Genomic DNA, 17,255 nt, shown 5'->3' with positions numbered 1-17,255 from the left:
TGAAGAGTCACTGAAATATGAGGATCGCATTATTCAACTCTGTTGCTCAGTATTCTTTTAATCTACATTTACTAAATAGTCATATTTTCATTAATTCATTCAACGACTATTTTCTGAGCTCTTACTAAGTGTCATTTCCAGTTTTAAACACTGGGACTGTAAAACAGAAACCCCTCCTTCATGAAGCTGACCTTTAAGTTGGGGCAGCAGCGGGAAGGAGAGGTAAATACGGTCAGCAAGCAAAATCGCTAAGTGCAGCACACAGCAGTGCTTCTCAGACTTCAGTGAGTATCACAGTCACCTGAGGGCTTCTTCACATACATACCGCTGGGCTCCGCTCCTCCCCAAGTTTCAGATTCAGCAGCTCCAGGGGTGGAAGAACACAGAATTTATGTTTTTATCAAGTTCCCAAGGTGATGGTGATACTGCTGGTCTAGGACCACACATCGACAACATGAACACGGTGTACGCTGAGGTATGCAGTAAAGAAAAAGAGATCAGGAGATAGGAAATCCAGGGCAGAGGAGTCTGCAATTTACCACAGAATTGCCACGGAAGCCTCACTGATGTGACATGTGAGCTAAGATCTGAAGGAGGTACTGGAAAGACTATTTGGGATTGAGCAGCCGGTGCAAAGGTCCTGAGGCAGAAGCATGCATGGCAAGGAGGCCAGTTTGACTGGAATAGAGTGAGGGAGAAGATGGAGGAAGAGATGAGGTCAACAAGATCATGTTAGGGGCCAAATCTTGTAAGGCCGGGCCACCATATGAGCTATGACTTCACTCTGAGATGGGAAGGCAGTGGAGGGCTTTCAGTAAGGGTGTGACACAAGCCGACTTAGTTTAACGGCATCTGTCTGGCTGCCATGTAGAGAACAGAAGGGGACCTCTTAGGAGACCACCTCAATAACGTAGGCAAGAGCTGATGGTGGCCCAGACCAGGATGAGAGGGGAGGTGGTGAGACATGGTCAGCAAGAGGATTTGCTGACAAACTGGGCAGGATGGGTATGAGAGAAAGAGAAGGATCGGGGAATACCAATCCCTAGCCTATGCCATGGAAGGACGGAGCTGCCATTTTTAAAAGAAGCGGGAAGACTATGAGAAGGGCATTCTGTTAGGGGGGATGGGGGTTATAGAGCTTTTCTGTATTGAAATTATACAAGCTTTAGAGTTAAAAGGAAACTTGAGAGGCCAAGAACCTCATTTTATAGGTGATACAATGGCCAGCAAAGGACATGGTTGGGGGCTCAGGCTAAGTTAGTGACTCAGAAAGCTAGATAGTCCTTGGCTACTGTGTCTTCAAGTGTATTCCATGTACTCAAGGGTTAAATTTATATTCCAGAGAGTATAAATACATGTTAACTCTATTCACATTTCCTACAAATCTCTAACTTATGGTGTGACATATGTAGTAACTTCTAATATGTTACTGATCAAAAACACCTTTCCCCAAATCATTCATATTTGCCATGCACATTTAAGATTTATTCCCCATGACAATCTATTACACTAGACCTCATGGGGCTAACGTAGATTCCCCACATTTCCCTCCACTGACAAATTTTTGAAATTAAATTCCATAGTTAACTGTTTAATAGGTTTCACCTGAACTGTAAACTTAGGCCAGTACACACGGTGTCCCCATTGCCGACCATCGTATCTGCCCCAAGGGCTAGGCCTGCAACACAACAAAAGCTTAGTAAAGATCTGCCAACCGGGGCGCCTGGGTGGCTCAGACGGTTAAGCGTCTGCCTTCAGCTCAGGTCATGATCTCAGGGTCCTGGGATCAAGTCCAGCAATGGGGAAATCCCTGCTCAGCGGGGAGTCTGCTTGTTCCTCTCCCTCTGCCCCTCCCCCTGCTTGTGCTCTCACTCTGTCAAATAAATAAATAAAACCTTAAAAAAAAAATCTGCCAATCAACCACTTCAGGCGCATTAAACCCAAACAACTGATGTTCACCTTTTCACCAGGGAAGGGCCGTTTTTTGTTGTAACAAATGCAGGTTCTGGGAAGCAGACAAATAAATGAAGAAATGATCATGCAAAGAACTAAATTAGCCTGCTCTGCTCTTTGTCTAACAACTCTTGTTTTTCCCAGACCTCAGCAGCTTGTGGGAATATATAAAATGTAATTTAACTATGACACTGCAGGCCCTTAAAGGCAGGGAGGAAGAAAGGAAGAGAAGAAGGAAGGAAAGAAGGGAAGGGAGGGAGGCAAGGGAGAAGGAAGACCAAGTCCCATCTGCCCCATGTCCTCCTAGACCCTCCTCCTTAAAGCTCAACCGTGTGCCCCATGCAGCTAATGTGCACAGCTGGGGAAACATTCCAGCGGACGGGCAGAGCAAAGGGATTCCCCCCATCGCGTTCACTCAGGAAGACTTCCTTAAGTTGTTGCTCAGACAACTGCTAGCAGCTGTTAAAGGATGGGAAGCTGCTTGAAATCTCCCCAAGTATTTCTTACTGATGATAAACACATGGAGTGGATATAACTGGGTTTCCAGAATTGAATGCATTCTTGCTTCATGCTAGGGGTTGCACCAAATGTTACCGTTTGATTTGTCAAGATCCCAAAATTGAGGGAGCTACATTAATTTGTTGTCCCTATATACTTAAACAAACAAAAAATGTGTATGTGAAAACTACGGCATAATTTATTAAACCACGATTCACATAATGATAAACTTCCTGAAAGTCAAAACATACATTTTGGTTCACTATAAAGCACTTTATGCCCTCCAAAGATCTTCACTTGCACGCATACTCTATGTTCGGAGTGTGCCACTGTTCTTAATTCGTGTGTACTGCTTCACTCTTCCTTAACTGTATTAATCATTTCATGGGTAGCTGCCTAACACAGAGCTTGCCTTACAGCAGGAAGCAGAAAAGCGTGGGTGGACAAGACTGGAAAAACAGGCAGGGCCTTCATATGCCATATTAGGGAGCTAAGGGCTTTATTCCACCAGCAACAGTTTTAAACTTTATGCAAGGGAATTATATGGTCAGATCTGCATTGCACATTTCTCACCCTGGTGATATGGGGGAAATCAATGGGGTAAAGAAAAAGGGAGAGCAAAATGATATGGCAGGGTCAGAGAGAGGGCCTACAGCCTCTTCCCCCTGATCTCACAAGGCCTAAAGAATTAAAGGGCCCCACCCCCATTTCAATACAAAAGCAATGTGAGCTACCTAATTCTAAAATGGAATGTGTGTTAATTCCTTTAACCCTCTAGTATTTTTCCACTGTTTGGATATGGCAACTGAGGCACAGAGTGCTTAATTAACTTGGTCACGGGGAGGAGTGAAACCACAGCAGTCTGATGTCAGAGCCCTGCTCTAGGCCAAGGCACCCACAAATACAATGACATCGTCATTTCCTGATTCGACGCCTCAGGGGCCTTTGGACTTTCTGATATGAATCAGAGCCTGCTGCCTCCCTTGCACACAGGGAGCCCACATTACCTTGCATGAAGCAGCAGCCCCTCCTAGCAAAAGAAATACTCCCTCCACCCCATTCCTCCATCCCCCAACGAAATGCATTTCACCAGAGCTAGAGCACAGAAGGAAAACAAAAGAACCTAGCAGCTATGGGAATAAAAACTTCACCACCAAAAAAAACACACAAAAAAGCACAACTTCACCACTACACGCACCTTCCTCTGGCTCCTTGAGAATAACACCAGGGTACTGGAAGCAAGTTAAATCTAGTTGCGTGTTTTCCTGGCAGAAGTTTTAGTCCTAAATGTCCAAGACGCAGACTGAAGTTCAAGATGTTCTCAAAGGCTGAATAAGGATATAATCTCCCTCCCAAAAAATAGAGACGCTATCCAAAGTCATACCAATGTGCCTCAGACAGTGAAAAACCCAAGGCACACATAAGCTTGATTAGGATGGTCTCAGATACACTGAGATAGAGGTAATGATAACTTTCTAGACTTCTAAAGTATTAGGCTGATTTAGCTAAATATCAAATTTGTTATGAAAAACTAGGAATGGAAATTCACATTCACACACACACACACACACACACACACACTAACAGTTAAAAGGCAAAAGTAAGAAAATGAGCGTAAGAACTACCTAATAATATAATGCAGTGGTATGCTTCTAAAAAGTTCTTCAGAAAGCAAATGTTCTGAAATCAACATTTTAAAAGCACATTAAGAGTGGTCACTATTTTAAAGAATCCTAGGATAAATATATTTGCAGCAACCACCCCAAAGTGACCTGTTTTATATGAATTTCTTCTTAGAATAGTGCCTCTCATTAATTCCAGACAAACAGACTTATCACTTGCCAGACAAAGACCTAAGCTCTTCCTGACAGTATGGCAGAACATGAGACTGGAAAATAAAATGCTAGGCCGTGGGAAGAGCGTGACTTTCAAATGGCCACTCCTTCTATCACGTATTGTAGCAGACACCTTTACATTTACCGAGGCATCCTGTCCAAGTTTATTACCAGGAAGTCACACATTCAGGTCCTCTGAGCACAGAAGATATAATGAGAAGTAAAGCATTTTCTTTTAAACTCTGAGTAGGCAGTCCTCAAGTTTTAATTGATTACATCAAACCTGAAGTTTTCCAGTCTAAAAAAAGTGTGGTGTCACTACTGTGCTTTAATTTGACACCCCGTGACACCCGAGAGGATTGCTTCTTCTATATCCTAAAACCTTACCAGAGACTTGTGTCTCAAATTGAAGGAGCAGAGAGGGGAAAACGTACAGAATACGTTCCCTGGCTTCAAAATGGAATCGCCATGCAGGGGTGTAGAAGAGCGAGTGATTGCTACTGGTCTTCCATCCCAAACTGAGATCATTTATACACAGATTTAGGGCTGTCTTCCTAGAAATCCCACAGACATGGGATCACAGGCTCTGCAGCCAGACCCCGGAATCTGAAGCCTACTTGTGACCTGGGCAACTTTCTTCCCCTCTCTGTACCTTAGTTTCTTGTCTGTAAAATGGACACATTTACAGGGCTGCAGTGAACGAATCACAATGTGCTCAGCACGCAGAACCCAGCCTGAAATATAGGAAGCACTCAATACACATTAGTTACTGATTTTATATCCCGAGTCAATAGAAATGCATTTAATTCCCACAGAATTTGTACTTTTGGAAACAGAACCAAGCATATTTGCCTTATTCACCACACTTGTCAGCTGAATGAGAGTTTCTCATGGTCTGAACCAGGAATCCTAATTTCCCCCCTTTTTTTTAAGATTTTATTTATTTATTTGACAGAGAGAGAGAGAGAGCACGCACAAGCAGGCAGAACCACAGGCAGAGGGAGAAGCAGGCTCCTCGCTGAGCAGGGAGCCCGACATGGGGCTCAATCCCAGGACCCTGAGATCATGACCTGAGCTGAAGGCAGATGCTTAACCATCTGAGCCACCCAGGTGTCCCTTAATTTCCCCTTTTCTAATAAAAAATTCTGAGAAAGGAAATATATAAATGGTAGAGTGATTTAAATAAAAATTGTTTTCTATTAGAAGAGCACAAATACTCTTTTTAAAAGCAATGCTCATAACAATACTCTCAAGGTAAACAAATATTACATTCAAAGAAGTAAATGCAAACTTCTCCCCTGCTTAAATTTTATTTCAAAAAATAGGGCTTAAAGAACATAAAGATGCAAAGAGAAAGGGCATAAACAGCCTGAACAAAAGCAATTTAATATCTACCCAAATATAATAGGCAGCTTTCAACCCTTCCACCCACCTCCCCTACCTCACCCACCAGAAAAGATAGCAGCAAAAGACCCAGAGACTCCTGGTCCCCGTTCTCGTTCAGGCAGTAACCAATCGCCTGGCCAACAGAGTCAAACTCCTAGAAAACAGGGACAGCATCAGCATCTGTCTGTTCCAAGGAAGCATTACAAGTGTTTTCTTAAAGCAATAACCTTATTTCAGAGTTAAAACCAAAATAATAATAATAATAGTTATTATTATTATAATTATTTTAAGTACCATAGGAATTCGATGTTGTGCTCGGGTTAAAGAGTATGGAAAAAATTGAATATGAATTCTAGAAAGCCATAGCCCCAGAGATGTAGAAACTGTACAATTTAAATGCCTGTTAATCCAGGGCGCCTGGGTGGCTCAGTCACTTAAGTGACCGACTCTTGATTTCAGCTCAGGTCGGGACCTCAGGGTCATCGAGCCCCACGCTGGGCTCTGTGCTGGGTGTGGAGCCTGCTTAAGATTATCTCTCTCTGCCCCTCCCCACCTACACCCCGCCCCGCTTGTACTTGTTGGCTCGCTCTCAAAAAAAAATAACTAAATAAAAATAAATAAATGCCTATTACCCCCCCATCACACATCCGGGAAACGGCCATTTCAGCCCATGCTGTGGCACACGCAGGAAGTCACACGCTCGGAAGGGATGACAGCGAGGGCCCAGAATGGTGGTACACAAAGCCTTCCCTACGCACCAGGCTTAGCACTTCACACATGGACTCATCTAATCCTCACCACAAGCCGGGTGGTGGCTTTCCCCACGTGCCCTTCTGAACCCAGCAGCCCCCATGGTGCAAGCAACACCACCACCCACGGTGAGGAGAAAATACCCAAGGCCCAAGAGGGGGAGAGAAATTCAGGAAATCTTACTTCAGGGGATCCCAACTGAGGAAAAGAAAAGGCCGATGTGCTACAGAAAGCCTAGAGAAAGAGCTCAGGTCATTCATCTGACAAGAATAATAGATGAAGTGACTGGCAAAGCACCAAGGGGCAGAATAAGGCAAGGGTTGACCTGCCTTCGCATTTCAAAGGCAGTTCACTGCTATCTTGACCCTCTTAGTGAGCAGTGATCATTTCATCACCAGAGAGAAAATCAGTCATGTTTTTTTTTATCAGCTTAGAACAAGATTAACGACAAGGTAACTTCCAAGTTCCATAATTAATAAACATTAGCTTTTTATAACTCACACAAGCCCCTCAGAGCTGAACCCCTAGCAAGACTAATTTGAGGTACATATGACTTGCCGGCGGTGCAGGGGAGGGTCAGTGCGAGCCTGTCGCTGGCAGTGAAAGCAGTAACAGCAGCGACAGGAAGAAGAGTAACACAAGAACCACAGAGGCTGTCGCCTGCCCGCCGTGCGCCAGCCACTGTTACCATCGCTGGCTGGGAAGAACCGCATTCGATGCCACAAGGAGAGATGGGGGGGGATATCTGTACCCCTCTTTAAGGAAACGGAGTCTTAACAGAAGTTGAGTAGCCTGACCAAGGTCCCAGAGCTTGAGTGGTGACCTGGGAATTTCCACCATGCCAGCTCATCCGAGACCTTGCACCCTGAACTGGAGTACTCAGAGGTGGGAGAGTCTGAAGCTTCTGTCCACAGACGTTTCCAGCTGTCACTTGTTTTGTTGAAGTATTTTTTTTTTTCCCTAAATGCCCCTAGCCTGCGGGTTCAGGGCCACTCTCTAGCGTAAGAACAAGATATGTTAGGACCCCTGGGGGGCTCAGTCGGTTAAGCGTCTGCCTTCGGCTCAGGTCATGATCCCAGGGCCCTGGGATCGAGCCCCGCATCGGGCTCCCTGCTCAGCGGGGAATCTGCTTCTCCCTGTCCCTCTGCCTGCCACTCTCCCCCTGCTTGTGCTCGTTCACTCTCTGTGTCAAATGAGTAAACAAAATCTTTAAAAAAAAAAAAAGATATGCATACATAAGGCACTAACTTAGATGGCTCAAGGACAAAATTCAGTGTTAGTAATAAGAGCCACAAAGTAGAGAGGGGGAAGATACATGAATCAATGATCATTACTGATGCCGGGTGATGGGTATGCATGAGGTTCTTCCTACTCTTTTCTACTGTAGGCTACGTATGAAAATTTTTAAAATAAACGGTTTAAAAATGACTTTGACTAATTGACAGTTTATGAAGTTTATTAAGTCATTTCCTGTCATTTTTTTCCCCAGGTCATACTTTTACACAGTTCAAAATTCAAAACGTTATAGAGGGTACACACCACACAGTCCCACTCCTCGTTATCCTTCTAATGTTTCTTTGTATAAATATATAGAGATATTCTTATTTCTCCCCATTTCTTTCACAAAAGGTGACATACACATTCTATTTCACCCTGTTGTATTCATTTAACCACATAGCCTGGAGATTTTTTCCTTCACATCAGTGTATAGCGGGCTTTTCATTCTCCATGACAGCTGGTGGCTCTCCCATAATGCAGAGAGGCCACCTACCATATTTAACTGGGACACCTACGTTGTTTCCAATCTACTGCAACCAGAAACAGTGCTCCAATAAATAAGCTTATAATGTGTATCCCTGCCTACTGCACATTTTGGGTGTACTAAGCATTTCTCACATTTACGTACTTATTTTAACAACCATATCAGCAGTTGTTTCATGGGACATGAAGCTTACACAATTTGGAAAACCCTCTGTAATACAGACAATACAAAATTAAAAATACAAAGTTAGGTATGAATATGTATATTTCTTTAAAATTAAAAATTCACACCGATTCACTGGAGTCCTAAGGATTAATAAGTTCCTTTCTTCTGAAATAGCTTTAGACAACTTAACAAAAATACCTACACAGAAATACCTCCTGATTGCAGGTTGGCTTCTCCTCTCCACCTAGAACATTCTGCAACTCCCAGAAATCCACAGCACTTAGGGACCCTGAATCGTAAGTTTCAACAGGCGCACAGGATATCTGTGTCTTCTCGAACGGTAGGCGGCATCAATCATCACCATCTCACAGATGGGGAAACTGAGGCTTAGAGATGCAACGACCTGCCCCACTCTGCTCCATGGGTCTGAAACCAGGCCTGTTTGATGCCAAGGCCTCTGTGTTTAACTGACACACAGAGTGCCTCCACAGTGGTCTCAAGCCAATGACTGTATTTGACTCAATGTATCTCTTCAATGAGAGGAATATAAAGGATAACGCTTTCATTATTAGTTTTCCAGGGAAGAAACATTTGATTTGAAATATATTCTGTTTCCCTTCTGTATTTTTAAAACATCTTTTCTCCCCTTTAAAAGGAAATAAATAAAAGTCCCCTTGAATGTACCCAACTAAACACAGAGCCCAAGGTCAGCACTGTGCCTGTCATACAGACCAGGCATCACCTGACAGGTTCTCTGGCACCTAGAGAGGAACAAACAATGAATCAAAGAGATGACTCAAGGCTTATCCTTTGTGTTGGGGGTGTGTTTGTTTTCTGCTGAGCTCTCGCATTTCCAATAATACCCCAGATCCTCGCATTTGTCCAGAAACAAAACTAGAACCAAGGAGTGTGATCAACTCTGCTCTAAGAACTTGATATGCAAAGACCCTAAACCCTAAATACTGGAAGAGAGGCCTCTTCCACTCCAACTCAGAAAGCAGCAGACCAGGCTGATGAAAGATTTGGGGCGAGCTTTGGTGCTCTTCCACAACAGGAGCCCCATGAGCGATTCGCGCCAAGGATGCTGCTAGGACGTGCTGTTAGTAACATTCAGTGCCTGGAAGCCAGAGGGCTGAGCACCCTGCGGTGACGCGGACAGTGCAGGACAAGGAAGGACCATCCAGTCAAAAATGCAAAAAGCAGAGATGGCTGAGAGGATGGTGGAGGCAGGCCTTCCTGGACATGGGGTGAAACAAGAGTCAATATAGACACGGCTACATTTTATCCCAGGCCTTTCCAGTTACTCTCGGCACAATAACAAAATGACAAGTTCTGCACACAGAGGCCACCTGTCCGGTGCATTCCCTCTACAGACACCCACTGCACCTGCAGGCCAACTGCCATCAACAGCCAGGCACGGGCACACGGTGGGTGTAAGACCAAAATAACCCAGAGACTTTAAGCGTTGACAATGCTTTCAGCCACCTCTTCAGAAATCCAGGGGCTTAAATTAATAGAAGGGTACAGTGTTTTAAACTTTCAAACTCGTCAGAAAAACTCTCAAAAGTGCTTTTCTTGCAGTCACGTAAATACCACCTTTATTCAACCTGAAAGGTAGAAAAAATAAAATCGAAAGTAAAATTGTCTTTATCAAAAGGCTATGTTCTGAAATAGCACTGTTTATTGGATGACAATAACAAAAATTTATCAAAATAATAGGGAAAAAAGGGGAGTGCCTGGGTGGCTCAGTTGGTAAAGCGTCCAACTCTTGGTTTCAGCTCAGGTCACGAGCTCACGCTCAGCGGGGAGTCTGCTTGAGTTTCTCTCTTCCTCTCCCTCTGCCCCTCCCCACCACTTACTCTCTCTCTCTCTCTCAAATAAATCTTAAAAAATAATAATAATAATAGGAAAAATATTCTGCCTCAGACCCAAACATTCTAGAACAGGGCAGCCCAGATACATTCTTAAAACAGATTACAGGCATTCATTCATTCGTTCATTTATTCATTCACTCATTATTTATTTGGAATGATAATGAATGATATCCCTTGAAATGATAATAATGATATTCCTTGAAACTGTAACATTTCTGGCAAAAGAATTTTTATTTTTATCAGCTTTACCTGCTATTTGTACTGAACCATCCTCACCCAGAAGAATATTACCAGCTTTCAAATCCCTGTTAGGAAAAAAAAAAATGGAGAATAAATTATGGAATACAGACATTATATTGCATTAATTCACTCAGAGAGATTTAAAAACACATCACATAATGTAGCTATTTAACATAATTAACATTTTATAAATATGAAAATTATATCACAGATTTTTATAGGGATAAGTTGTGATTTTATATAGCTTGCTCCTGGGAGATGTTAGGATTTTAGTAACAAATATTTTATATGGAATCATTATCCAAATTGAATTAAATCAGTAGTGAGTACATTCTTTATGTTATAGAGCTAGAGGCTGTCCATTGACTCACCATACTATCATTTTATCGAGAATTAAAGCTGATAATTCTATGTAAAGCTGTTCTACTTCCACTCAAATGTGTCTAGGGTGCAACTCCAAATTAATCCTGGTGGCTTCTTAAACAATGGATTGGATCAGCCTCTCCTCTGGGGAGATGCTGACTATAAATATTAATTACAACATTCTATAATATATTTCTTCACCATATAGAAGTCTTAACTCTTCAAAAGAAAAATGACAATTTACAAGTTTGATATCTAAGGTAATATTTTTTTTCTAACTACTGAAACACATGGCAAATATCCTTAAATATATAGGCCACGTAGAGCTCAAGGCAGGGGAATTACAATGTGAGTATTACCAATAAATGGCTATTTACTTGCAGCTATTCCTTTTTTTTTTTTTTTAAAGATTTTATTTATTTATTGGACAGAGAGAGAGAGAGCACAAGTAGGCATCGTGGCAGGCAGATGGAGAGGGAGAAGCAGGCTCTCTGCTGAGCAGGAAGCCGGACGTGGGGCTCAATCCCAGGACCCTGGGATCATGAACTGAGCCGAAGGCAGACGCTTAATGGACTGAGCCACCCAGGCACCCCTACTTGCAGCTATTCCTAAGGGCCGAAGTAACACAAACCCTTTTGAAACATCAAACACTCATATTTTAGGCTGTTTGGCTACTGAAAGAATGAGCATTTCATGTCACAAAAGAAGATGAAATTAGTTCCCCCTTTCTTCACACCACCATGCCAAAAGTAATGAACATATTACAATGTCTGGACCAGTTCTGCCTACATTAGAAAGGCAGAGATGCTATCCTGCTCAACTGAGCCTACTTCAAGAGGAGCATGTTAACTGATTTTTTTTAATGAGCTCACTCGGTACTTTTTATGTTCTGCTTCTATTTCAGTGAGAGCAGATAAGCCAGTCCTGCGGATACTAATATATTTCATCCGAACGTATTCACTTGCTTCTTTCATAAGTACTTTCTCCACATCTATTCGGCCTAGCTCGGAAATAATGTTGATGCCTACCTGTAACACGTGTTTCCTTAATATTCTTTACAAGCCGGAGCTAAAGATACAAATGGCTGAATTTAAATACCTTTGCAGAAATCCTACCTGTGAATCTGACCATTTCTGTGCAGATAGTCTAAGCCTTCCAAAACCTCTTTAAGAATTGTTGCTATTATTGCCTCTTCCAGAACTCCATTCTTGTGTTCCCCTCGGTTGACGATGTATTTTATGATATCCAACATTGAACCTAGACAGAAGAAGTGAAAACTTCGTGTAAGCATCTTCGGTACCTTTCTAGGTTGGGTTCCACTATTTAGAAAATTAAGTGGAAATGTCAAAATATGTTGGTTTATTTAACACAATCCCCCCCTTCAAGGCATACAATTGCATGGCGGCACAGGACCAGAAACCCTACATCCAAGTCTGCGAGAGCACTTCCGGCATGAGAAGAATTCCGGGTCAGGGACCACAAGATTGTTCAGGGTCACCTCAGGGCTAATTCCTTTCTCCTACACATACACAACTGGTTACAGGCTCAAAACAGGGTTCAAAATGTTTGAAGTGAAAAACCAAAGGAGGAAGAGGCCAGGGAAACAGACAGCTGTGAACTGATGAGAGAGAGAAGCGCAGATCTTCCTGGACATCTAGAACACAGGTGGGAAGGAAGGAAAAAAAAGTATGTTGCCACTGGACCCCTGCTTATAACCAGAAGCTTCCTTTCTGTGACTCTCGGCAATCTTTATTTTCGTTCGCAATCTTTATTTTCGTTCACTTATGCATAATGTGCTGACTTCCATAATGAAATAAATACACAGGACTTTGTTACCATAAACAGATTAGTATCCTTGGCACTGTGAGTTCATGTTTCAACACATATTAATTAATATTCCAAACCTCCTGGTCATTTTAAAAGCCATAATTACCTGGGGGTTCAACATTTCTGAAGAGTTAACAAATGGCTTACCTCAGGATCTGAATCTGGCTCCACGCTCTCTATGATTAACTGGGAGAATTGAGTTTCCCCATCAGGTATTACTACACCAGACTAGCTGCCTGCCCCTCATTAAGAGATTTAATGGGATAAAATATTATAAAAGAAAACAAATGCATATTTCCCCCCTCAGAGAAACATCTATTTATTCATTGATTCTTAAATTTGTTGATAATCGAGAAAATGAGACTTCCAAAAATGTTTCATTTTTATCTTATAAGGATATACCCTACCAGGCATGTGTGCATTTCTGGCCTGCTGAAAGAAAAATGAGCAAGAGTCCACATCTGCCCAGGTCTCCCGGACCTGTGGAAACCCATTTAAAACCTGTTCTTCTTACCTAAAGCCCAGGGAGACTGACGAAATTGGATTCTTTTAAAAAGACAATGACATTTTCTTTCAAGTCCTCAGGCAAGGGGATTGGGGATATTTCCGAGCTTATAAAAGGTTAACTGGGATCAAAATAAAGACAGGAAGTAAAATCCTCAGCCTGAGCTGAGTATTTGGGGCTGCCCAGGGTCCCAGGTCACCAGAATTTCTCAGTCTCCTCAAAGCTGGGGGAACCAAGCAAGAAGAGGCTCGGTGAAGGTCATCTTCCTGCCAAAGCACAGGTCTTCCAGAGCCCAGGGGCAGTCCCGACCCTCAAACACTGCAGTCTGGCTCCAGCAAGCTGCCTTTTTCTTTTTCCCCTCATGTCTTTCTTTTCATGTTTAATTAAAAACCAAAGTAGGCCCTCATGGAAACAATGACTAATAGGATTGACAAGACTGGGAACAGAACCGGACGCTGCTCTCCCAGGCTCCCCACTGAGACCTGCACAAGCAGACCCAAGGCAATTACGGCATATTTGTCCTCTCGGTTCTGGGCCTCTGCTGGATCCAAGAGTTTCTTCAAAAAAAAAAGGAAAGAAATTAAGATTGCCCCCCCACCACCACCACGAGTCAGCCTTCACTGGAACTAGGTCTGCAGATTAAAATGGGCTCTACAATATAAATTCTGCGGTGCCAGTTTGGGCTTCATCCAGGCACCTCAAAATGTTCTCCTCTGCTCCTAAATCATACTTCATGTCTGGGAAAGATACAGAAGGAGTGAGAGATGCTGGGTGTTACAAAGAAAATCACTTGGGCTTTCTAAACTCCCATTTCCCTGTCTGTAAAATGAAGGTGATAATTCTTGCGGCACCTCGTAGCTTTTAAGTCAATAGGTCCCAGCACCACTTCTTTCCAGCACTAACAACTACTGTGTAGGTGACCTTGGGCGAGCTGCCTAACTCTCCCAAGAGCTTCGGGGAACTTTCTGAAAAGCAGGGACGGTGACACCTGCCATTCAAAGATGCTGTCCAGATTCAAGTAAATTGCCTTGAACAGGATCTAGCCAGAGAGTAAGTGTTCCATAAAGTTAATGGTTCTCATTACCATTCTTTATCAAATAGTGATGGTAAAAGATTAAAAGGAAAAATATGGGAATGTGAAAGTGTCTTGTAAGGTAAACTGTCAGTGGCTTTTGTAACTCTGGTGACCTGAGGCCAGAGGGAAAGCTCCTCTGCTTTTTCAAATGCAAACACAGGATGAAAATAGTGCCACTTCAGATCAGCATGCAGACAGCTCTTCTCCATTCAACTGAAGCAATATTTATTGAGCTCCCACTGGGTGCCAGGTTCAGTAAATGAGAAGTACAGGAGACCGTGCTCTCCTCGGCAAGTCGGAATCTAATCTAAATCTGCCCCGTCTGACACCGCAGCCGCGGGCTGGGCCATCTGCAGTTATTTAAATAGAAGCTGATGAAAACTGAATAGAAATTCAGTGCCTCAGGAACACGGGCCACAAGTCAAGTATTCAAGGGCCACATGTGCCTAGTAGAAACTGGAGCGCACAGCTCTAGAACATGTCCATCATCACAGAACTCTGAACAAACAGCACTGGAAGAATTCATTATACTGCGATGTAGTAAGGACGCGAATAATATTAAAAACAAAGAGTTTAAAGAGGAAGGACTGGTTAATTTTTCTGATGAGCATGGGGGAGGCTGCAGAGAGCATGTGCGGTGTTCGGACTTGAGCACCTGGAAAAGGAAGGACAGACCTCTTGGGCTGAGGAGCCACGCAGGTGAGGTGTAGGAGGACAGAGCAAGCACAGAAGATACTTAGGGAGCCCCCCCTCCACCGAGAAGGCACAGACAGTCGAGGCAGTGCAATCCAGGCTTTATTCTCTAGGTAAATAATAAACAAGCAAAACTTTTAAATACAAAAGGTAGGGGACCAAATTTAAAGTCTTAGTCAATATGCTGGCTCACACAAAAGGAAAAAAAACAACAACAACAAGCAAATAACAAAACCTACTTACCTCCACTTAGTAATTTCATGACCAGCCAAAGTTCATCTTTTACCACAAAAGAGGTGTAATAGGTCACTACATTGGGATGGCTGCACTGACTCATGGCTTGAATTTCCTTCTATAAAAAACAAAACAAAACAAAACATGACATAGTACCCTGGGGCAAAAAATCAGGAAACAAAACAGAAGGGAAACCACAACTGAGTACCCGGGCACCTTTCTTACTTAAAAGCCTACCTGGGGGGGCTGCCTAAACCTTGAGTTCAATGAAGCTACATGAGAACTAACTAATTCACCCTCATCATCAACGTGCTAGACTTGACAAAGGCCTCTCCCAAGACCAGAGAGCCCTGTGGACCTGAAGGACAGGACAGAGAAACTTCAGATGGGCCTATCACCCAGATCACCCCCTACTCTGCAGCAGAGAGCCCTGCCACACAGGACTGAGGGCCTCCTACCTGCACCGAAGGCCTGGACGGAGAGAGAAAAGACTGAGTGAGTCCTCAGAGGACGGGGTCCCACGGCCAGCCTCAACTCCAGTGGGCCTTAGCTCCTCCCTCGTCCAAAACTGTTTGTCTCTTAGGACTGCTGTGATGTTATAAATGAGCAAATACATATGAAAACACAAGAGCGTAATTTCCCAAAGTCTATTTCATGGTAGATAGTCCATGAAGAAAAAAAAAAAGGGAGAGAGGCAGGCAAAGTGATAAGCTTGGGAAACATCATGTCCTACATCTCCCTCTAACAGGGTCACAGGGAATATTAGTACTGTCAAAGGCTCTGAGAAGTCCCACAGTAGATAAACTGTCATAGTTGAATCCATATTAACAATGCAGTTAAATAATGCTTTGTGTGTCACAGTGCAGGAAACACTACTACTGAAGAGAAATAACTTTCATACAGAGACATAAAACAATAAAGTTCTGAAATCAAACAATAGGTTACTTCAATAAACCACATTTTCCTGCAATACTCAAGTTCCCCTTGGTTTTGATGTGTCATTTTAAGTCATTGCCAGATTTCTCCTATAAAGCTTCAGTCAAATGCTGACCCTCAATTAAAGGCACCAGACCAGCACAACTGGCTTTCAAGGTGCTGTCCAAAAGCCACAAAAAATAACCTAAGTCACCAAAGAAACCTTATTTATGCTATTATGTATTTATGATGAAAGAAAAGTGTATTTATGCATCTTACAAATATTTTCAATAATAATGAGCATCTAGTTAACTTTGAATTAACTGCTAATTTCCTGGCCAGAATATTCCAATTGGAGCTGCAAATTTGCATATCCAGTCCCACTTGATCCTCCAATTGCCAAGACCCTATATGTCAGATAACTTGGCCAAAATACCATGACATATACAAACATATATACTAAGGTTTGTGTATGTGTTACAAGTGCCTTTTACCAAGGATAAATATAGAAGAAAATCACTATTTTTTCCATCTTCATTATATAGCAATAATTTCCCTTCATCCTTCCCCTCAACCATTTAACTAATTACAGGTCTTCTAAATCTGACACTTTTCAAGTCGGCTACTCCTGTCCTTTGAACAAGATCTGAAACCCGAGGTCCAGCTTCCATCTGTTTCAAGTGTTAGGTTTTGATACCACAAGACGCCTCTGAAGGAGAAATGGAACACTGCCCAGACCAGTCCTATCTCAAGTCACCAGCAGCTGCTCACTGTGGGGATGGATGGCCCACTTGGGAGGCCTGCAGAATTAGGTAGGGGCCTCTCTGCACAGATGCCCCCCTTGCTCACAGAAAGGAGAATAATGGTTCTTGAAAGTATGGGTGCTCTACATTCTCACCATTTTACATCCAATGCAAATGAATGCTTGTCTAGCTTTCGAACTCCAAACTTTTAAATCATTAATCAAAATGAACAATAAATAACCAATGAATAACCAATGCCTACATGAAAGGAAATTCTTCTGCACGGAAGCAAAATTGGGCCAGAGTCTGGAAAAACACGTTTTCTCATGCTTTCCATGTAGATGACCGGTATCACTTCCTACCCAGAGTATCAGGTTCTCCAACATTGTAGTGGCAAACTGTGTGTGTGGCCGGGGGGGGGGGGGGGGGGGGGGGGG

General features: G+C 42.9%; 1 protein-coding gene across 3 annotated transcripts in view; it reads right to left on the bottom strand.

The window, feature by feature from the left end:
* The window catches only part of STK39 (serine/threonine kinase 39), a 305,438-nt gene that overhangs the window by 216,508 nt on the left and 71,675 nt on the right, over positions 1-17,255 (bottom strand). For all 3 annotated transcript variants that reach the window (XM_032408730.1, XM_032408721.1, XM_032408738.1), the window contains exons 3-5: positions 15,170-15,278; positions 11,942-12,083; positions 10,473-10,528 (exon numbers count right to left, since the gene is read on the bottom strand). In XM_032408730.1, coding sequence (XP_032264621.1) covers positions 10,473-10,528; positions 11,942-12,083; positions 15,170-15,278 — 307 coding nt within the window. The remainder of the gene's footprint in view (positions 1-10,472; positions 10,529-11,941; positions 12,084-15,169; positions 15,279-17,255) is intronic.

Source organism: Phoca vitulina, unplaced genomic scaffold (genome assembly GCF_004348235.1).
Source record: "Phoca vitulina isolate PV1807 unplaced genomic scaffold, GSC_HSeal_1.0 scaffold1, whole genome shotgun sequence".
Taxonomy (NCBI): domain Eukaryota; kingdom Metazoa; phylum Chordata; class Mammalia; order Carnivora; family Phocidae; genus Phoca; species Phoca vitulina.
Note: the sequence above shows the minus strand (reverse complement) of the source record. Positions and strands in the feature narration are given on the sequence as shown.